The following is a 22874-nucleotide window of genomic DNA, read 5'->3' on the forward strand; positions in this document are numbered from 1 at the left end:
TGGATTGGTGTTGGACATATGGGTTAATGGGTTAATGTTGGACTTGTGGGCTTGGGCAGCACTGGGTTGGGATGTTTTCTTGATGCGCACTTAACATTTATCTAAAACTCTCTTATACATGAGTTTCTTGGATTTGTTTCTCTACAGTACCCAGTCTAACACGGGTGGTTTAGGGTCTCCACTTAGTCTATACTCCTTCATGTCAATTTGATTGCTTGCTTTTGAACTTCTGATACCTATTCCCATTGACACCTCATGATTATACAGGCTGGTGTGCTTCTTCCAAGTAGACTTTTTTGCTTCTCTGCTAGATGGCCTCTTGTTTAACTTCAAGCCTTTAAGGCCCCAGACACTATATAGTTTAATAGCCAGGCACCATCAGTGGAGGAAAAGGTCGGGGAAGGGGAGCACTGAGTTAAGGGACAAGGGAATAGTAAGGGATCTAAGATTGATGGTGAGGAGAGGATAGCATTCCTGGTCATGTTTGATCAATTGAAATGTATCCGAGAAGAATTACTGGAACCCTAGTAGGAGGGCTGTTTGGCTTAAGAGATATTCCCTATGTTCAATAACTCTTGGTTGTCAAGCTTTCCACACCAGTGCCATTCCAGAACTCTCAAACTAATCCCAACTGTTGGGAATCTCCTGTACGATAGAAAGCAACTTCCCAACCCTCCATCGTCCTCCCAATCACCAGCAGGTTCCAGTGGTGTGGCCATAGCGGCACCCCTACTCAGCGAGAGTCTCCCTCACCCTTGCTGGCCCTTGACTCCACCCAACATAACGTCCTTTCCAGTGACAGATCGCTCCTGATAATGGGTCCAAAGCAAGCGAGCCAGACACGGTGTAATCCAGAAGGTTTCCGTTGGCTGATTTTTGGAAGTAGATCATCAGGTCTGTCTTCCTTGTTACAGTCTGAACGCTCCATTGAAACAGGTCCACCATAGCAACGTGCAAGCCACCACAGTGTAACAGCCTCTCCGCCATGGGTGACGGAACCGGGTTGCTTTGACTTAGTTATGCTCTCATTTTAAAGTGCGAATTGGAATAAAGAAAAATCCCAGCACAATCCTTTTGCAGACATTGTCAAATGGAGAGAACAATAACAAAGATTTTTCCCCCTTTGGGGAAAAAAGATTGTATCTTTAATAGTCTTGATTTGGGGTATTGAATTTCCAGAGTATGTAGTAGCCCAATAACAGAGATTTTTATCTGCCTCTGAATTTTGAAAGCAGTTACAGTCTTAGCTAGTTCGCGTACCATTTCTACCCCACATTGAGTCCTCACGTGCTGTTTGACTCACATCTGCTTTACAGGTTGCCGTGGAATACCCCCAGGGATTGAAGAGCAATTTACTTCAGACGTTTGGACACAGTGGGAGTGGAGAGGTAACAGAAGAGATATTTGAAAATCCTGACTTTGGACCATGGTGGAAAAAGATCTTATTCAGCCTATGTTTTTTCAATGCTGTGATCAATGAAAGAAAAAATTACGGAATATTGGGCTGGAATCTTCCTTATGAATTTAGCTCTTCAGATTTGGAAGTAAGTAACAACAAATCAGTAACATGTATAAGCTGAGAGACTTAAGGGCATGCACAAATCCTAAGTGTTTGGGCGTGTGGTATGAACAGGGACTGAAACAAGACAATAAGAGGTTGGGCATAGACATTGAAGCCAGGTGTCCTGGAACCAAAAAGTTCTTATATACTTATATACTTATAGGTATATAGGTATATAGGTAATGAATCTGGTAGGCAAGCTAATTAACCTCTCTGGATCTCAGAGACAAACTAATTAAGCTAGATAAAGCCCTTAGAACATTGCCTGATATGTATGAATCACTATAAAAGTTTTGCCATTATTACTTTTTCATTTAAAATGAGAGATTACATGGACCCATTGTGGGAAGAGCTGGTAGTATAAAATCAACTTAATATTCCTTCTTTAGCATTCTTTATTTAAAACCCTCTACTAGAACATTGTTCTAGGTATTGTCTTTATTGCTAATAGGTCTACTGTGGTAGCTGCTGTGGTCTACCACTGCCAACAAGTTGATCTGACGCAGCTGCGACACTATAGAGGGTTTCCAAGACTGTACATCTTCACAGGAACAGCCTCACCTTTCTCCCTTGGCAGCTGGTGGGTTTGAACTGACAGCCTTCCCATTAGCAGCCCAACACTTAGACCACAGGGCTCCTTACCTACAATGGGAACAACTGCTACATTTTCCAAGGTTAATCTTCCTAAGTGTGCCCCCAGAACAGAACATCTAATTACTTACTTTAATTACCTATTTATAATACATCAAAGCAGAAACAACAAGGGCTTTTGAGGAACATCTTGATCCTGTCACGGTCCCTGCATTGTCTGAAAAGATCCTAGCTCCATAGCCATCTCTGTTTTCTATATGTCCTTTCCAGGTGTGTCAGTCTGGGTAGACTAGAGAAACAAATCCATGGATAGGAAAGAGGTTTATATACAAGAGCAATTGAACATCGAGCAAACCTCCCAGCCCAGTCCAGTTCAAGGCCATAAGTCCAATATTAGCCCATATGTCCGATATCAATCTATAAAGTCCTCTTCAGACTCACAGAACACATATACAATGAAGCCAAATGCAGGACAATCACAAGCCAGTAGGTAGAAACTCTTTAGGTCCAGTGGCATTGTAAGCATCTCAGTGCTGGCAGGGGTCTCTCTGTGGCTTCTCCGGCTTCTGAGGTCTGGTTACATCCATGTGGCTTGTCCTCTGCAGTGTCTCCCAGGGAGCAGCAGAGAGGTGTCTTCCACCTCCAAGGAGGAAGTACCAGACTTCCCAGAATTCTCAGGAGAAGGCCAGGCCCACAGAAGTCTCATTGGCTATCTCCAGATTGACAGCCTAGGCTCCACCCCTACACTCTTAATCCTTAAATTGACACCAGATTAGGTGACTACCACATTAGGCTTTTCCATTTTCTCGATGATTGCCTATCAGAGTACCAGAGTCTGTGCTTCTGCACCTAACTAAACATACATGTCAAGAAATGTGAACTCAATATGTATTTCTATCCCAACTGAACTCACAGCTCAATCAAAAGGCAAGCAATATATTGAGGGAAATACCTACCATACTTATAGATTAGACAAATGGTTAACATACTTATTATCAGAAACGTTCTTACAAATTAAGAAAAAGAAAAATACCCCACAAGTAAAAGGAAATAGAGGAAAGAACTAGGAGGCAAAGGACATCCATAGAGGTCTAACTACAGGCATGTACATATGTAAATATATTTCTATATAACAATAGGGAAATAGATCTATGTACATATATTAATAGGTTAAGTATTAAGGTAGCAGACAGACATTGGGCCTCTACTCAAGTACTCCCTCAACACAAGAACACTTTGTTCTAATAATCTGGAATTCTGTGATGTTCACCTTTCTGACCCAATTGCTGAATGAGTGCATAAGCAAATGGGGTAAAGAAAGCTGATGGTGCCTGGCTATCAAAAGATATAGCATCTGGGGTCTTAAAGGCTTGAAGATAAACAAGCAGCTCTCTAGCTCAGAAGCAACAAAGCCCACATAGAAGAAATACACTAGCCTGTGTGATCATGAGGTGGGAAAGGGATTAGGTATCAGGCATCAGAGACCCAGAACAAAAAAATCATATCAATGTGAGTGAAGGGGAGTGCAGAGTGGAGACCCAATGCCCATCTGTAAACATTTGGATATCCCCTCACAGAGGGATCACAAGGAAGAGGAGATGAGCCCGTCAGGATGCAGTATAGTACCAGTGAAACATACAACTTTCCTCTAGTTCTTTAATGCTTTCTCCCCCTCATTATTATGACCCCAGTTCTATCTTACAAATCCAGTTAGAACAGAGCATGTACACTTGTACAGATAAGAGCTGGAAACACAGGGAATTCAGGACAGATAAACCCCTCAGGACCAATAATGAGAGTAGCAATACCAGGAAGGTAAGGGAAGGTGGAGGGGAGAAAGGGGGAACTGATCACAAGGATCTACATATAACTCCCTCCCAGGGGGATGGACAACAGAAAAGTTGGTGAAGGGAGACATCGGTCAGAGTAAGACATGGAAAAAATATTACAAATTTCCAAGGTTTCATGAGGAAGGGAGGGTGGGGTAGAGGGAAAAGGAGCTGATACCAAGGGCTCAACTAAAAAAATGTTTTGAAAATGATGATGGCAATACATGTACAAATGCGCTTGACACATGCATTGTCATAAGAGTTGTACAAGCCCCCATTAAAATGATTTTTTTTAAGAAAAAAATACCCCAATAAGCAAAGGACATGGATAGGCAATTCACAGTAAACACACAAATGGCAGTAAGATTATGAAGAATTGTTCAATCTCTTTGGTAATCAAAGAAATGTTCATTCAAACCACAAATAAATCGTTTTAAAAACACAGGTGAATGGCAAAATGTGGACTACCCATCAGACAACCAGTCAGTCAGAGAAAGAAATATAGTTCTGATGCATGCTCCAACATGCATCCTGAGAAGAATATGCAAAGTGAAAGCAGCCTGGCATAAAAGCTCGCCTACTGTATGAGTCCACGTATATGCGATATCTACAGTAGACAAATTTATGAAAGCAGAAATTAGATTAGTGGAGAGGCGCTGGGGACAGAGGAGAATTAGACTACTTAGTGGGCATGGGACCTGTTTTGGGAGTGAGGTGAAACTTTGGAGCTAAACTGTGGCAGTGGTTACGCAACATCTTGAGTAGACATAGTGCCATCAAACTGTACACTTTAAATGGTTTTCAATAAATAATTTTTATTTATAATTTATAAATTTAGAAACTTAAGAAAACTTATAAATTTATAAATGTATTTATAAACTTAAGAAAATATTGTATTAAAAATAAATACATAAATATTTAATTCATAAATAACTAATTTACGGATAAATTGTTCAAATTTTAATGAATAATTATAACTACATTATGTATATCTTATCACAATCAAAAAGAGTCATGGAAAACACACACACATATATTTACCACCTTGCATTAACACAGTTGTTCAAATTAACCTTAGGTCCCTTCCCATTCCTCAAAAAATACAGAGAAACGGGCTGTCTTGTTTTGGGGGATTAGATTGGTGTTAATGTTTGGGGAAGCAATTGAGTATATAGAAAGATGGTCTCTGAATGGTATGGACAGCTAAGCACTCAACTAGTAGCCCAACAGTTGGCAGTTCGAACCTACCTGAAGGCACTTAGGAAATGAAGTGTGATCTGCTTTCAAAAAGTCTTGCACAGTCCTGAAAACCCAACGAAGCGGTTTTGATCTGCACACTTGAGATCACCATCAATCAGAATCAACTTAATGGCAAAGAACAACAATCTTATAAAATGGGACTGGTAGGAGTCACATCACCAGAACCTGTCAAACTTCAGGGGGGGAAATGACCAGAAGCAACCCGCTGCGGATTCCCGGAGGTGGGCGGAGGTCCACCAGCCACCTCTGTGCACCCTGTTCACCAGTTCTGACACCACTTGTCCTCCCTCCGAGCTCGCTCTGGGCTAGTTCCACAGCATCGTAATTGTTCCTCTGGATGGTGCCCCATGGGTTTCTTAGGCTTTCTTTCATTTTCTTTCTTTTTCCTGATTGTTCCTCTAATAGGCTGGCATCAAGGGATTTGACTTTAATTTCATTGATTTGATTCTGTCTTCCATGAATTCAATTAGATTCTTTGCCCTTACGATGCTCTGTCTATTTCTGAAATTTTAGTATTAAAAAAATGTTAGTGTTGATGTGGATTTCTAGTTGTTGTTTTTGTATGGTATCTAATTGTCTCGTTTTGTTCATTTGATCTTGTATTGTTTTTTGGAATTCTATCGTTTTATCTGCGTTTTTCTTGATTTTGTCTGTGACTTCCATGGTTTTGCTTTTGTGTTCCTTGATCTCGTTGTCAATCTGTTGAGGAGCCTACGTATATACATTTTTAATTATCAGGTAGTTCATTCCAGTTTCTTCCTCAGGAAGGTTTTTTGGCACTGTGTTTTATTCATTTGCTTAAGCCATCTGAGTGTGTGAGTGTGTGTGTGTGATTTAAAGTTCATTGTTCCTGCCAAGACACTGAAGTTATTGTATTTATTTATTCTTTGTATGTTGTTTTGTGTCACCCTGCTTTTTGTTTTGGTTTGGTTTTTATAGAACCCTGAGGTTGGAGAAGGGGTGCTACTGTGGTTGCTAATTTGGTAGCCCTGGGGATCTCGGCACTTGTACCCATGTGCATTTGGTAGTGGGTGGGGGTTTGCATGTGAGTCTCTGTTTGCTGGTCCCCCAGAGCAGCCAACAGTGCACTAGGCAGGTGCTGGCCACAACTGTTTCCCATCCAGCAGTGCTGATGCAGGTGGACGGGGCTACAGGTACAGCAAATGTGGCTAAGCGATGTGGAAACAGTTGCTCCCTTCCACCTGATGGGGCAAAAAATACAGGTTGGAGAAGAAGGATGAAGGAAGGAAAACAGAGGGAAAAGAGAAGACAACAGCAGCAACACAAGCGAAAACACAGAGAAACAGTGTGCTATCAAGCACTGTCTGTCACCTGCAGGGACCATGGGCGTGGGGAGCCATGGAAGCGCAGCGAAGCAGCCTGTCTTCAGGAATCACACAACCCCTGACAGGTGCTGCAGACATGGAGTGTGCAGCCTGCAAGAACACACAATGCTGGTGGCAGAAGCAGGAGGCACGTGATCCTTGAGCCACAGGACCATCTCTCAGGCCACTGGGGGAGCAGAGCACTGGAGAGGTGGGGGCTGATGGACCACTGGGGGAGGAAGGAGTAGTGGGGGGACATAACAAGACAGTGGGTGGGGATAGAGGTGGGAGCCACACCTCTGGTCAACAGAAGGATATGCAGGGTAATGAGAGAGCATGCATTTCTCTGCTCACCACTCACTAGAGTGGCCACTGGTGCATCCCCATTTGAGTACAGCCAGTTAACCAATTCCTGCATCAACTCCATGCATGGTGGGGCTGTCTGTGGTACCCCACAGGTCTTCCCCATCACGTGGATCTCCCACTCAAATGAAGAAGAGGTCCTTGCTTGTGAGTGTTTCTATCCCCAGTCACCTGCTCTGTGATCATCTGGGTCTCTGGAGTTCTGGCCCACTTTTCTGCTCTTTCTTTCCTTAGATCCAGCTCATGGTCTGCTCACCTTGCTTCACTGAAGATATGTCTACACTCTATTTCTGTCTTATTGGGCATTCTGTGAAGTTGCTTTTCCGTGACTCAAGGTGGCCAGGCTGTGCCACGCCAACTGGGAAGACACCTCTACGCCTCATAGCTTCTCTTTTGTTGCTGCCATGCAGTTTCTCTTTCCAGGCAACGTTTGATCCACTTCTTTATCCTTTGACTTGAAGTTCAGGGTTCTGGGATAATCACCTCTATCTGTTCCACTTGGTTCCTCATGTCTGTGCTACAGAGTGAAGGCATGAAATATCTTGCTCGTTCACCCTCTTAGCTCTACACGCCCTTGGCTTTTACTTGACTAATAATATTGATCTTCATTGTCTCTTTCCACAGACACAATGAATGAAATTTTTGTGTAAACCATTTGATAAGATCTACATGTATAGTCATCATTTGTGTTGTCGTAAAAGTATTTCTGATAAATAAGGACTTGCAGAATTCTATCATGCTCTTTTTAGCATTGTGGCTACCACCAAAGCTCTATTTTCACGACTGACTCTGCTTTGCTTCATTTTCCAATCACTAGTAATTATCAGTGCATCTTGATTACACATTTGGTCAATGTCAGTCTGCAGCAGTTCATAAATATCTTTGATTTCTTCATCTTTGGCTTTTGTCGTTGGAGCATATATTGGAATGTAGTTGTATTAACTTATCTTTCTTACAGTCATAGGAATATTAACCGATCACTGGCAGCATTGTACTTTGAGCTCGGGCTTGAAATGTTGTTGATGACAAAGGCCACACTGTTCCTCTTCGACTTATTGTTACCATTTTGAGAGACTAAAATGATTGTCAGATTCAAAATGGCCAATACTCTCCCATTTCCACTCACTAATGCATAGAACATTGATCTTTAAACATGCCATTTTGTTTTGACAACTTCGAATTTCCCTTGATTCATATTTCGTACGTTTTATGTTCTGGTTATAAGTGGGTGTTTACAACTATTCTCCTTTTGAATCACGCGCCATCAGCAAACAAAGGTCCCAGAGGCTTTACTCCATCGGCTCTCCTTTAAGGAGGCAGCTCTTCCCCAGAACTGGGTGAGCACCTCTAGCCTGAGGGCTTTCTTTTGCGGCACTATATTGAACAATGTTCTGTTATTATCCAGTTTTTACTGACTAATTTTTAGAATTAGATCATCAGGCCTTTGTTCTTGGGATACTTAGTCTGGGAGTTGTGCTGAGAACTCTTCACCACAGACCAGTACAACCAACGGACAGATTGAACAGGCGATGTATATTGTCAAATTTCAGGAGGGTGTGTATAAGAAACTACTATTTGTGTAAGAAAGGAAAACAGAAAGAAAGGTAAGAGAGAAAACAGAAAGAACTGGGGAAGGGGAAAAGGACATCGAGGTATATGCACATATTTCCACAGGATATCTGTGTAAAGCTACTCAGAAAATGCTAAAACTGATTGCCTCCGTGCAATTGATCTAATAACGAGAGCAGAGGGCAAGGAAAATGCATCTCCCCTTGTTTAGCCTTTCTTGCATTTTGAATTTAGTCCATGTCTTGCTTTATCTTTCAAAAATAATAATATCCATAATAACTCTGTTGAATAACAATAAGAAAGAATTCATGAATGCCCTAATATTAGGCATCATCTTGCTATCTCTTTGAGTATTGTTGGATTTATGTTAAAATGTCAGTGTAAGCTGAAAACATGTACTGAAATAATAAAGACAAGTGGATTTTCTCAAGGTTGCCATCAAAATGTTGCAAAATTTCCTGAGGGAACATTCCACCATTCCGTGGCAAGGTCTGCGGTACCTGCTTGGGGAAGTGATCTATGGCGGCCGAGTGACTGATCACTGGGACAAGCAAGGCTTAAAGGCCCTTCTCTGTGAATTTTGTAATCCCAGAGTGCTGGACGATGGCTTCAGCTTCTCTGGTGATGAGGTAAGAAAACAACTTCTTAAACGACTGTACACCGAGGACTTTTAACTAAATAGTGTTGCAGCATTTTAAATCTATACTTAAATAAATGCTCACGTTCATGGCATATATGGAATTTCATGATTATTGAAGTAACTTATTTACCACTCGATTAAATACACCATTTTGCCAGGCCATAAGTAAAAAGAATGATAAAAATCGTAGTGTATGCCCCGAGGCAAACTAACATTCATTTATCAACTATCCCCTGCTAGTCAGTTTACCTGCTGCTCACGTAAGGCTCATATCATAACAACCACATCAGATAGATGCTATTCCCAGCTGTCAGATGAGGAAACGGAGACGCATGGGGGTCGAGCACATAAAGCTAGTACAACCTAAGGGGCATGTTCAGGAGGCTTGCCCCTTAGCTCAAGCACCCAAAAAGACCACATTCTGGGCTGCTATCATAAAATGCCAAAACCCCAGGGGCATATAAGAACAGAAATAGACTATCGCTGAAGCCTAGAGATCCAAGAGGGGAAGACCCTCCTTGATTGCTTCTGAGGCTTTGAGGCAGAAATTGTCCCATGCCTCTCCCCCAGACTCCGATCCTTCTAGGAGCCCCTGGGCTTGCATCTACCGCATGAAAGGACATACTTCCTCTGTCTCCCTGTCTCTGCTTCTTTCATAAAGATACAATCATATAGGACCTCATGTCTTTAATCACTTTTTAAAATTTTTAAACATTTTATTGACAGCTGTTACAGATATCATAATAGTCCATAGTTCCATCATATCGAGCAGTATTGTACAATTGCTACCACAATCACTTTTAATATATTTTCCTTCTTCTTGGACTCCTTCATATAAGCCCCCCCTCCCTGCTTTTTAATCATTGTATTAGGGGCTCATACAACTCTCATCACAATCCATACATACATCAATTGTGTAAAGCACATTTGTACATTCATTGCCCTCATCATTTTCAAAACATTTGCTCTCCACCTAAGCCCCTGGCAGCAGTTCCTCAGTTTTCCCCTCCCTCCCCATTCCCCCCTCCCTCATGAACCCTAGATAATTTATAAATTATTATTTTGTCATATCTTGCCCTGTCTGACATCTCCCTTGACCCACTTTTCTGTTGTCCGTCCCCCACAGTTTTATTATATTTTCTTCTTGAACTCCTTGATATCAGCTCTCCTTAATCCCCTCCCTCCCCCATCCCATGCCCCAGGAACCCTTATTGTCCCCTATAATAGTTGCTTCTGCAGGGGAAGCTGTTATTTCTATCAATGTTTCTAGCTCTGTTATTTGGCATCTCTTAGTAGTATTAATCTTCAGTCTTTCTTTGGGGGTATCAAGAAAGCCACCACTATCCACTTCTTAACACTTCTTTGTCTGTAATCAGTAATTCTGATGATCATTCCTTATCAAAGTAAAATGACATGCTTGAGAGTCATTGCATCAGTCGCCTGTGGATATAGTCCATTGAGGCAACTGATGATCAGAGTAACACCAATTGTTAAATTACTCCTTCTTTCCTTTTTCCTTCCCTTCTATTTTCTTTCTTCACCCAGTGAGAAAGTTATATGTGCATATCATGTGACTCCATTTTTTGTAGAATGGTCCCAGTGGTTGCTATTGGCAGAACTTGTTTCCACGATACCTAGACTGTCTACCAATAGGAGGACCCTTCTATATTCATAGGGAAATATCGTCTTCCTGCATGACTGAAAGTAGATGTCTCACGAGCAAACACTAACAAGGTGGTTAAATTTGCAGATCCATCAGCCTCTGCCGGAATCTGCACACATAAGTGACTGCATAGGCCTTATCCAGTCCTTGCCTGACGACGATTCTCCTGAGATCTTAGGAATCCACCCTGAGGCCACACGGAGCTACAGGGTGACCCAGGGCCAGGAGTTCATTGAAACGCTCATTGACATGCAGCCAAGAGCCACCACTACCAGGCTCACAATCAGGTAAGGGCTCACTAGGAAAAAATGATTTGTCAAAAATTAAGCATTTCTATGAAGAGCTACAATATAAAATGTATGGAACCGTATAGGTCACATGGGGGTGGAGAACCTTTTATCTGCCAAGGGCCATCATTCTCATGCCATACTGGCCAATCATTTGATTAACTCACCCCAATGTAATGGGTGGAACGGCTTCCCTTTGGTGAGGCGGGTGATGTTAGCTGGTTTTGAGGGGGTTTTTCAAACCTTATACCACCCGAGGGCTGATGTCCCCCATCCCCCAAGCCCACCCCCACCTCAAGTCTACATGATGGAGAAGTCAAGTTCTCTAAATACACAGAAACAGGTGTATAAACTGTAGGTGAGTCAGTACCTAATCGCCAAGCATGTTGTAGGTCCTCAGTAAATCTTTGTGGCGTTCCGGATTGCGTCATACATGGTGAGTGGTATTTTTCCATGGAGTTTGTTTCCATGTGAAAAAGACATATTTACTGCTATAGGGCAGACCAATATGGCCATCAGAAGTCAGAGGACAGTGTGGTCAGGAAGAAATAGCCCTGTATTGGGGAGATTGGACCTCCTGCTAGGTCACTGTAAATCACTATCTTTACTCAGAAATAGGGATAATGGTGCCTGTCTACCCACCCAGACTCTTGGGAGCTACAAATCATGTTACACATATAACCCACATTCCCAGGTCGCCTCAACCTGTCACTGTAAAACTAGGTCATGTTTGTGAATGTCATCATTATCCTACTGATGTAGAGATCATTAAACTCTGAGTTAATGTCTCTCTGCTGCATGCAAGGAAAGTTGTGCACATAAAGAAGAGCCACCAGCTGCCAATCCCACAGTTCAGCCCCAAATAGCAGACTAAGTTTTCTGCTGGCCCTGAATTTCTAAAGAGTAATCCAATAGTGCTAATATTGGCCAGACTATATACACATGTTGCCGCGTTGGTCCCTTGACCAGGCTATGATTATCTCAGCTCTGACCCAATCTTTGCCCTTGGAAGATTAATTTGGATTTGTTTAATCTTTTAAATAAATTGAAACTACCTTGGGTTCATTCTACTGAATAACCCTATGTTAAAGTCAAAAGAATGCGACAACAAAATAAAGACACATTTTGTTTTACGTGATTTATAAAGCAGCTCAGAAGTAGCACCACTGGACCCAACGCACAGCTGGAGCGACCCAAAGGGCGTCGGCTTGGCAGCTGCTAGGAGTCGGAACAACAGCTGGATGGTTTGGTTAACAGGATGCCTTTGATTCGGCTGGGTGAAGCCTGCCACGTTCATTGAAAATCATTCCTCATTTTCTGCTCATCCACTACTGCTCTGAGGAGGTCCCCACACGGCCCTGGGCCCCAGAACCCTTAACTTTTTTAAAAGCTCTCAAGAACACCTCCGGCCTTCCTGTGCCGAGGCTTCGCTCCGCACCGCACCACAGCTCCGCTGCCCAGGATGGCACGCACGCGGATGGGCGCGTGACCAATGGGACCCTGTGGCGAAACAGAGCACCGTGAGGTGCAGTTGGCCAACCATCAGTCGGCTGACCACGTTCTCTCTGGTGGTCGCCTTTTTTTTTTTTTTTAATTCCCGCCCTGGTACTTCCATCACACCAATACTTCAGATCAGGGCATCTCAACCTATGGGTCGTGACCCCGTTGGGGGTCAAATGACCCTTTCACAGGGGTCGCCTACAACCATTGGAAAGCACATTTCCCATTTACGATTACCCGGTGGGAAGACTGTTACCCATGCTACACCACGCTTCAAGACAAAATTTCATTTATTTGTCATTAGAAATAAATATTTCACAATACATAATTACGTATTGTTTTGTGATTAATTACTATGCTTTAATGATCAATATGAAACTATGTCCTGCATATCGGATATTTACATTCCGATTCATAACAGTAGCAGAATTACAGTTATGAAGTAGCAACAGAAATGATTTTATGTTGTCCCTCCCCCAGGGAGTAGGTTATATGTAGATCCTTGGGTGAAAGGAGACACCGCACAGTGCAAGATATAACAAAATAATAGTTTATAAATTATCAAGGGCTCATGAGGGCGGGGGGAGCGGGAGGGAGGGGAAAAAATGAGGCGCTGATAAGCAGGGGCTTAAGTAAGAGCAAATGTTTTCAGAATGATGAGGGCCATGAATGTACAAATGTGCTTCACACGATTGATATATGTATGGATTGTGATAAGAGTTGTATGAGCCCCTAATAACATTATTTCTTTAAAAAAATCATTTTATGACTGGGAGTCACTACACCATGAGGAACTGTATTAAAAGGTGGCATCATGAAGGTCAGGAACCACTGCTTCACATGATGCACATCATACAAAGAAAGGAACCATCAGGAGATGCTAGGCTTCCTTACGTTGTCTAGAGTGTACTAGACTGTTCCCCATCTGGAAAAGGAGACCCATCCTATGGTTTCTACGAGGTCTTCCCCATGATGGTTCTCTGAAGCAATGTCCTATCAGACGGGACACGATAAGGAGCCCCTGAATTTGACAGGTCTTACTGTCGTTCTTTTGCCTTCTTTTTCAGTCGGGAAAAGAGTAATGATAATTTGGTCATGGAAATTCTATCTGACATGCTGAAGCGGCTGCCACTGACTGTAGAGAAAGAAGACAGTTCTGGAACGATAAGCACATTGAAAAGCATGATGTCGAGCCCCGTGTGGGAGTCTCTTAAGATAAATGTCAAAGGTGAGCGTGGGCGTGAGTTTACCACCTCTCCCTTTTACCTCCTCGGGGAGGGGCTTTAATGCGAGGGGAAAGGTAGATTAATGACCAGACAACAATGCCACAGTAAAATCTCAAGTAGAAAGAAAATGTTTTGAAAATGATGATGAAAACATACATACAAATGTGCTTGACACAGTGGATGGATGGATGGATGGATGGATGGATGGATTGTGATAAGAGCTTTAAGAGCCCCCAATAAAGTTATTTTTTAAATAATAATTTTTTAAAGACTAAAATAAGATAGAAGGTAGCAGAGGGAGAAAAAGATGACTGATAGGAACGCTATCCAGACCAAAAGTAAATAAGTAATGAAATTAGAAAACCAGAAGGAGACTGGGCATGGAAGACTGTAAGGAGTGCCCAGTCCTTGGGTTCTGCCTCTTTGCCTTCTGGGAGCAGCATTGGGGGCAGTAAGGTTTCAATGGATCAGTAGTACGGGGACTGAGGGCAGAGCCAGGAGAGCGAGGAGAAGCCTGGTTGCCCAGCATTGGTTCTATGCTCAGCACTGAGAGGCTGGCTAGCTGTACTATCATCATTTTCAACCTATAGTTAAATTTTCAACCTCAATTTTGAATCCTTTTTGAAAGCTTCACTTTAGAGCTAAATGGTGAGCCACAGTATAGCAAAATAGCGTTATTTATAAGATTAGACTAAGGGTTGGTAAGCCAGGGGTTGTGGGCCAAACTGAGTCCACCACTGGTTTTTGTACAGTCTGCAAACTAAAATGATTTCTACATTTGTTAAAATGGTTGAAAGAGATCAAAAAAAGAATCATATTTTGTGACACATGATAATTATATGAAATTCAAAGTCAAACACACATAAATAAAGCTGAATTGAATTATGGCCAGCACCATTCATTGATGGTCTCAAGGAGACCTTGTCGTCTATTGGGCTACATGTTGAACTACTAACCCCAAGGTCAGTGGTTCAAACCCACCATTTGCCCTGTGGGAGTGAGGCTGTCTGCTCCTAAAAAGATGCCAGAAACCCAAAGGGCAGTTCTCCTCTGTGCTAAAGGGTCACTCTGAACGAGTCTGGGTGGGCTTGATGGCCGTGGGCAGTGGGCACATTCACACTGCAAAGGCAGACTCGAGTGGGGGTGACAGACCCTGTGGGTCACGAAGCCCCAAAGATTCACTATCTAACCTTTCACGGAAAATGATGGCCCACCCCTCATCTAGACACATAAAATGCCTTTAACTTCCCAAGCTTGTATCACTCCTTATAACCCTCCTTTGGTGGAGGAATAACTGTGGAATAATTGTAATTGTATTTATGTCTCTTTTTTCATTTTTTAAATCTAGACCATGATCCCCTTATCCATTGTGTCTTGCTAACCTTTTTGATACAAGAAATTGGACGATTTGATACATTATTATCTGTCATACATGACTCTTTGAAAAGTCTGCGTCTTGCTATAAAAGGAGAGATTATCCTCACGCAAGAACTGGAGGGTACCTATGACTCTTTCCTTAAAACAAGGGTGCCGACATTGTGGCAGGTAAGCAATTATCGTTTTTTATCAATTATCAGTTATTTTTAAACAATCATCTTACTTGTTTGCTTGAATGAAATAAATATCCAAGTTCAAGGAGATAGTAAACTATACATCACATCCACATGATGAGCTCTTAGAATACCGGGTGACCATTAAAACCTGCAGGTACTGACTTCCTTTAGGTGTGGGGGAAGTCAGGCCTTTCTGCTCCCTCCCATGAAGTGTTACAGTGGCGGAAACGCGCAGGGGCAGTTCTACCCTGTCGTATAGGGTCACCATGAGTTGGCATCGGCTTGATGGCAGTGAGTAGTATACATTAATACAACCTCCGAGAGGGAAACCGGAAAATTTCCCTCAATTTATCATATATATATTTTTTTTCTAAAACTAAAGCAAGCCTGGTGACATGGTGAATTAAGGATTGGGAGACCCTCTGCTTCTATAAATATCCCCAGCCTGGGAAGCTTATGGAGCAGATCTACTCTGCCTATAGGATCGCTAGGAGTTGGAATCAACTCAATGCAGTGGGATTTTAATAACATAAAGCTGAAACAACTTGAATAGAAACACACAAATCTCAAGTTGGAAAGAAGAGGCTTTATTCAAAAGAGTCATTACCCTCTGACCATTGACCAAGGATGTGAATGGTGTCAGCCTCAGACAGAGGGCCTTGCAAAGGGGGTTTTCCTCCACCACCCTGACTAGCCCAAGGAAAGGCCATCTGCATCAGGGGTTTACCTGGGTGTGCCTTCGTGGGGGATCACCTGAGCCGTGCCCTCACTGTCTCAGGGAAGCCCCTGGACCACCATTGTAAGCTCCTCTGCCTTGTACAGTGCACGCTTCCAAATCCTAGCCCTGAGCCAGCTCTGGGGTTATATTGATCTGCCACCAGCTATGGTTTTTGGTGACTGTTTTCTTTGGCCTCCCATGTACTTTGTAAAGCTGTGTATTGCAGCAAAACCTTGGACACCATGATGACCCCATGCTGATGGTCTCGCTTACCCAGATGCTAAGTTTCTCAAGTTGTCCTACCCGTTAACACTTAGCAAATGTTCTCTTTTTTAAGAGTGAGAAAGAGAATAGACTGGTGAGACCTGAGACTGTGGCCCTCCGTCACCCTTCAGATCTGGAACTGAACTCATTCCAGGTTAGACTAATCAACCATCCAAATCAAAAGGGTGGTATTTACCCTTGAACAAAGTTCAAGTTAGGAAAGGAGGAATGGAGACAGGAGACAGAGGGGGAAGTGAAGGGGTGGCACTGTATCAGTCGAGGCAAAATGCATATGAATTGTTGCATGTAAACCTGTACCTAATTTACAATAGAAACATTAAATAGATAAAATGTTAACATCAGCATGTGGCAAAATAAAAAAAATAAAAAAACATACTGCAAATGGAGAAAGGGATTATTGCAATGGGCAAGGTGGGAGCAGAGGGATATTTCAATAGTGCAATAAGGGGTACTTTGACCATATGATCTGCAAATGTCTCCAGCGTTGGGAAAATTGGGTTTTCTTTTATAAAGAACTCACTGCTTTGAGTCCATTCCAATTCCTAGTGACCCTATAGGACAGGGTAGAACTGCCCCCGCGGGTTCCCGAGCCTGCAACACTTCATGAGAGCGAAAGCCTTGTCTTTCTCCTGGAGAGCAGCTAGTGGCTTTGAACTACTGACTTGTCAGTCAGCAGCTCAACACACAAGCACTACGCCACCTGGGACCCGGTGTTCTTTTATAGAGAGGAGTGAACAAGGCTAGAAAGAGCCAGGAAAGTATAGGGAAGTGGGGTGACTGAGTCACTTAGCAGATCAGAGAGTGTTTACCCCAAGGCCATCCTATTCTGCTGGGAGGTTTCTTAAGCAGGGGTAATATGCTCAGAGCTGGCCGAAGTTCAGGGCCCAAGGAGGAGAGCAAACTGATCAAGGTTTGATTAAGAAGCGTTTTGTTCTGATTGATCACTACAATCAAGCAATTCCGCTCATCATTTATTAAGCAATGAAGGGCAATTTAAAGAATCTATGTCTGGCCTTGTCACAGGTAAACAAGGGGCATCACTGAGTCTCGTGTAAGTCATACGGACACAGGAAACGGAGGAAGTGAGGGGGTTGCAATGTATAAGTCAAGACCAAATATGTATGAATTATTGACTGTAAGCCTTTACCTAATTTACAATAAAAACATTACATTTCCTTGTCAGCGGGGCCACAAAAGGGTTAGAGGGATGGCTGAGCCTTTGCAGTTTGCTCAGGTCAGTGAAGTCCAACATAGTGGGTGGAGTCCTCCAGTGGGTGAAGTCCAGCATAGTCCTCCAGTGGGTAGAGGGCCGTTGAGGAGGAGTATATATTAAAAGATTCCAGAAAAGTAATGAAAATCACCAGCCAAGATGAAAACTTCCCAATGCTTTTTCCAAACCGGTTTTACTTCGGTAATAATTTTGGGGTTTCACATGTCGTACTTTCATTTGGAAAATGACATCCTCTGGCCAAGTGTGTCAGTCTGGGGAGACTAGAGAAACAAACCCATGGTCACACATATGTGTGTAAGAAAGAGATTTATATACAAGAGCAATTGAACATTGAGAAAACATCCCAGCCCGGTCCAGATCAAGTCCTTAAGTCCAATATTAGCCCATATTTCCGATATCAATCTATAAAGTCCTCTTTGGACTCACGAAACACATGCAATGATGCCGATATGCAGGAAGATCACAGGCCAGTGGGTAGAAAGTCTCTGGATCCAGTGCCATTGGAAACATCTCAGCACTGGCAGGGGTCTCTCTGTGGCTTCTCCGGCTTCTGAGGTCTGGTTGTGTCCATGTGGCTTGTTTTCTGCAATGTCTCCCAGGGAGTAGCAGAAAGAGAGAGAGGTGTCTTCCGCCTCCAAGGTGGAAGTACCAGAATTCTCAGGAGAAAGCCATGCCCACAGAAGTCTCATTGGCTATCTCCAGATTGACAGCCTAGACTCCACCCCTACACTCTTAATCCTTAAATTGACACCAAACTAGGTGCCTACCACACCAAGATATTTCTCCCTATACATTGAGTCTGTTACCAAAAGGTTCTGATTTGGTCCTACTGGTCCCAAAGACAAATCTAAGAACATGATGTGTTTGTTTCTGCATCCCACCAGAAATCGTCCTACAAGTCATGTAAGCCCCTGAGTTCCTGGGTTAATGATCTCATCCAGCGATTGAATTTCTTCAATACGTGGGCTAAAATAGCTTGCACTGCGATAAATCGACGGTGTGTATGGAAGCTGCTTTCTATTTCCTCCTGTATTTGTGTAGAGCTTCGTAGTTTACGACCGCTTGTTTTCTCACGCTAACATGTTAGTAAATCAAGGGAGGGGCTCTTTGTTTTCAGTTCAGGATGAAGGAATGGAGACCTGACAGATACACAGTCCCATCCATGGCCTCTCTAAGTGACAGAGATTTGTTTGTCTAGGACCAAGTACATTTCCTTCCCCGTTATTTTCCATCAAGAATGCTAGCGGGGAAGATATCAAAGAAAGTGAGGCGTCGTTGTATCTAATTGTTGAAGTTGGGGTTCTGTCCCTGTGATTTGTGACATCCTGTCTTCCTTCACAGGCTTCAAAGCCAGGACTGGTTTCCATTAAAGGAAAACCAGAGGTCCTGAATTGAGAGCGAGCTTGAGGAAAACGGGGAATGAGGGAGAGTAGAAGACACTAACGGGGATCGGGCAGATCATCTGCAGGGCTACAGTTAGTATACTCCAACCGGTGGTCTGCTTTTCAAATAGGTATATGAGATTTGTCACAGCTTGGAAGCAATATAGTCCATCAGCTAATGAACAAGTCCAAGACCTTGCTCAAGATGATTTCTTTGAAGGATTTCCGGCAAAATACTGGCTCCCAGCCTTCTTCTTCCCAAAAGGTGAGCTTTAGGATAGGATCAACCTCACACCTGACCCAGGTAAGTGTGTAATGGGTTCTTCTACCACACCCTCCCTTTGCTCCACTTTAGAAGAGACCCAGGGGATGACACTTGTGTCCCCTCCTAGGTCACTCATGGACTAGGGCTTCATGATGCACTGCCCCAGCCCACTCACCTCCTCCTTCATCCTCACCTCTTCAGGAACCAAAATAGACCCATCCTGGTCACCTTCTACCTGCACCTTGGCAGGTGGTTCACTTGCTCATCTCTAAACCATTGACTGTACAAGGGGTACCTCCCCCCACCCAAAAAAAGGAAAAGCTCCACTGGGCAGAACTTTCGTACTACGAATGTTTCCCACTAAGCCAGTGGTTCTCAACCTTCCAAATGCTGTGCCCTTTCATAGAGTTCCTCATGTTGTGGTGACCCCCCCAACCATAAAATTATTTTCGTTGCTACTTCATAACTGTAATTTTGCTACTGTTATGAATTGGGCAACCCCTGTGAAAGGGTTGTTCAACCCCAAATGGGTTGCAACCCACAGGTTGAGAACCGCTGCTTAAGCAAACACCGAGCAACTCGCTCTGAGTTAGTGCACCCAGTGGCATTGCCTAAGAAGGTTCTCGTTGGTCACCGTGAATTTTTTCATAAAAGCAGTTTCACTCGAATCTCGTTTTTTTGTGATGGCCAATTTAAGAGAACAGTGTGCAGCTGTGAAATTTTGTTTCCTGCTCTGGAAAAATGCCACAGAAACTATTGTGATGTTGAACACAGCTTACAAGGACAGCACTGTGGGAAAAACTGAAGTGTATGAGTGGTTTTCTCATTTCAAAAATGTCGATTGATGACAAACCTCATTCTGGATGTCCATCAACTTCCTGAATGGAGGAAAATGTCGACAAATTCATCCACTTGTGCTCGAAGACCAATGATGGACCATTGGCGAGCTGGGGAAGTTATCGGGACTGTCTTGGAGCTCCGTTCAGCGAATTGGAATGGAAGATTTGGGAATGAGAAGGGCCCCTGCAAAGAGTGTGCCTCAGGGTCTGACCAGGAAAAAGCATTGAGTGGAAATGTGCCGTGCCTTGAAAGAACCGCTCCAAAGTGACCCAGACTTTTTATCCAAGGTCATCACTGGTAACAAGACATGGTGTTTTTCTTCTGACCCCAAAAGCAAATGTCAATCAGGCCAGTGGAAGACGCCATCATCACCCCACCCCAAAATGCTCATCAAAGATCAAGATGATGCTCATTTGTTTTTTGATGTGAGGGGGATAGTGCATTTGGAGTTCATTCCATCAGGTCAGACTGTTATTTAGAGCTTTCTATTTAGAGATTCTGAAGAGATCGCATAACAGGGTGCAACCAAAAAAGGCCTGATTTGTGGCAGATGGGGACTGATTTTGCCTCCACAACAATGCAATAAGAAAGAATGGAGGAAAATTGATTCACTTGAATTATGGTGTTGACAAATAATATTGAACGTATCCCACTGACTGCCCGAAAAATGATCAAAACTGTCCTGGAAGCAATACAGCTACAATATTCTCAGAAGTGAGCGTGCGCGCCTCTCATTCACTCTGGCCTATAATCAGGAGGAGTCAGTCGCTGGGAAAGACGCCATGAAGAAAGCAGATGGTGCCAGGCTATCGACTGGAATAGTGTCTGGGGTCTTACAGCACACCAACGTGGGTGATCCAAAGATGACAATAACGAAATCCATGAATGAGGAAGGGCAAGTATCGGAGCTTAAACGGTAGTCGTAGGCTGTGGAGGACACGGGGAACCGGAACGCCATCTGCAGATGGACTGGGCCTCTGGCAGATCCTCTCGAGACACAGGCAAAGGACTCCAAACAGCTTGACTATCAGAAAGAGATTATTGTAAACTGACCTCTCCCTTGACCCAACTTGAATTTGCTCTATGCTGAAATATTTCTCGATTATTCCTAGAAAGAAATTTCTTCTCTGGTTTGTAAGTATTGTTGGTAGTCTTTTCTTTCTTACTATATTTTTATTTTTATCTTTTTATTGGTATTATTGTTTTCTTTCTGTTTCATTTTGAGTTTTTAGTTTCAGTTAGGTCTTCCCATTTATGAAGCACAGAAGAAGTGGATGCATAGAGACAATAACTGATGTGATGGTTCATCAGGAATTGGGCGGGAAGGAGAATTGGGAAGCAATCAATGGATGTGGGAGGAGGGAAGGAATAGTAGAACTGATTGTGATGATGTATATACAACTCTTTTTAGAATCAGTTTACATGTGAAAGTGAATATGTGAATATCAAGAAAACTACCAAAACAAAAAGAAAGCAAATTTGACCCATTGTTGCCATGGGTGAAGGGGGAAGACCTTTCGCCAAAGGGGCATTGAGTTCATTTCAATGGTGGGGGAACAAGCTGGAAAGGGGCATCAATATCGGTTGCACAGTGCCAAGAGCATAATCAATGGCACTGAATTATACACATAGAATATACTGAATTGTTGAATTGGAGACTGTTTTGTGTATATTTTTTTGCCAAAATTGAAAAAAAAAACATGAATAACAATGAGGACAGAGAAAAAGAAAATACTCTAAAAACAATTGTGTTAAAGATTGTACAACTCTTCTTGATATGGCTGAACTATTGAATTGGATGATATGTGGATGAAATGCCAACAAAACTTTTGTTAACAAAAGAAAAAGACACCGTGCTTGGTGAAGTGGAAGATGAGTGAAAGAGGAAGACATCCCCCCCACACCAGCCCGCCCATGGAGGTGGATTGGTATACTGACTGCAGCTTCACAGCTGGACCGATACACATTGTCGTAATGAATGGAGAAATGCTGTCAAGGATTTCATTCAACAACAAGGAGGGCGCTGGCTGCAATGTTGGGCAAATCTGCTACAAAAGGTGATTTCCGTTCCCAAAAGCGCAGATATCACTTTGCTGAAGAGGGTGCACCCAGCCCATCGCCTTTGCAGTCACCTCTGAGTCAGAAGAAGGCCAGGCAAGAAGGAGAGAAGATGCACCTAAACTGTGGTGCTGATGAAGAATGTTGCATATACTCTAGACTCCCAGGAAAACGAACAGCTCGGCAGTAGAAGAAACACAGTCAGAATGCCGGAAGCGTTCTGAAGCAAGGAAGGAAAGGCTTCATCTTGCTTACTTTGGACTCATCTTCAGACAAGACTGTCATGCTGGGGAAGTGGTCAACAGAAACGAAGAAAACCCTCAAGGCGCTGGGTTGACACAGTAACCTCAACAGTGGGCTGGAACATGTCAAAGAATGTGGCAATGGCCCAAGACTAGACAAGTCTTCTGTCACCATGAGTTGGAGTCAACCTGATGGCAACTAACACCAGGTATGATACAGAAATGTGATCCAAATTTGCTTATGCAAAACAAGGCAAGTTTATAGGCTTATGTAAATAAACCCACTGCCATCAAGTTGATTCTAACTCATAGCAACCCTCTATAGGCTTTCTAAGACTGTAAATCTTTGTGGGAGGAGACAGCCTCATCTTTCTGTCTCAAAGCAGCTAATAAGTTTGAACTGCCAACCTTGAGATTAGCTGCACAATGTCTGACCCATAGTTCCACTAGGTGTCCTTAGAGCTTCTTATAGAAAGAAAAGCAGGG

At 43.0% G+C, this 22874-nt stretch overlaps 1 protein-coding gene across 1 annotated transcript in view; it reads left to right on the forward strand.

Moving 5' to 3' along the window:
* DNAH14 (dynein axonemal heavy chain 14) overlaps positions 1-22874 on the forward strand; it is a 387990-nt gene that overhangs the window by 360755 nt on the left and 4361 nt on the right. Inside the window, exons 75-81 of the mRNA XM_030887822.2 lie at positions 1317-1544; positions 8930-9127; positions 10889-11088; positions 13656-13816; positions 15163-15359; positions 18486-18598; positions 19115-19248. Coding sequence (XP_030743682.1) covers positions 1317-1544; positions 8930-9127; positions 10889-11088; positions 13656-13816; positions 15163-15359; positions 18486-18598; positions 19115-19248 — 1231 coding nt within the window. The remainder of the gene's footprint in view (positions 1-1316; positions 1545-8929; positions 9128-10888; positions 11089-13655; positions 13817-15162; positions 15360-18485; positions 18599-19114; positions 19249-22874) is intronic.

The sequence above is a fragment of the Echinops telfairi genome, unplaced genomic scaffold (assembly GCF_000313985.2).
Source record: "Echinops telfairi isolate 266 unplaced genomic scaffold, ASM31398v2 ScPeMD7_7424;HRSCAF=8462, whole genome shotgun sequence".
Classification (NCBI taxonomy): domain Eukaryota; kingdom Metazoa; phylum Chordata; class Mammalia; order Afrosoricida; family Tenrecidae; genus Echinops; species Echinops telfairi.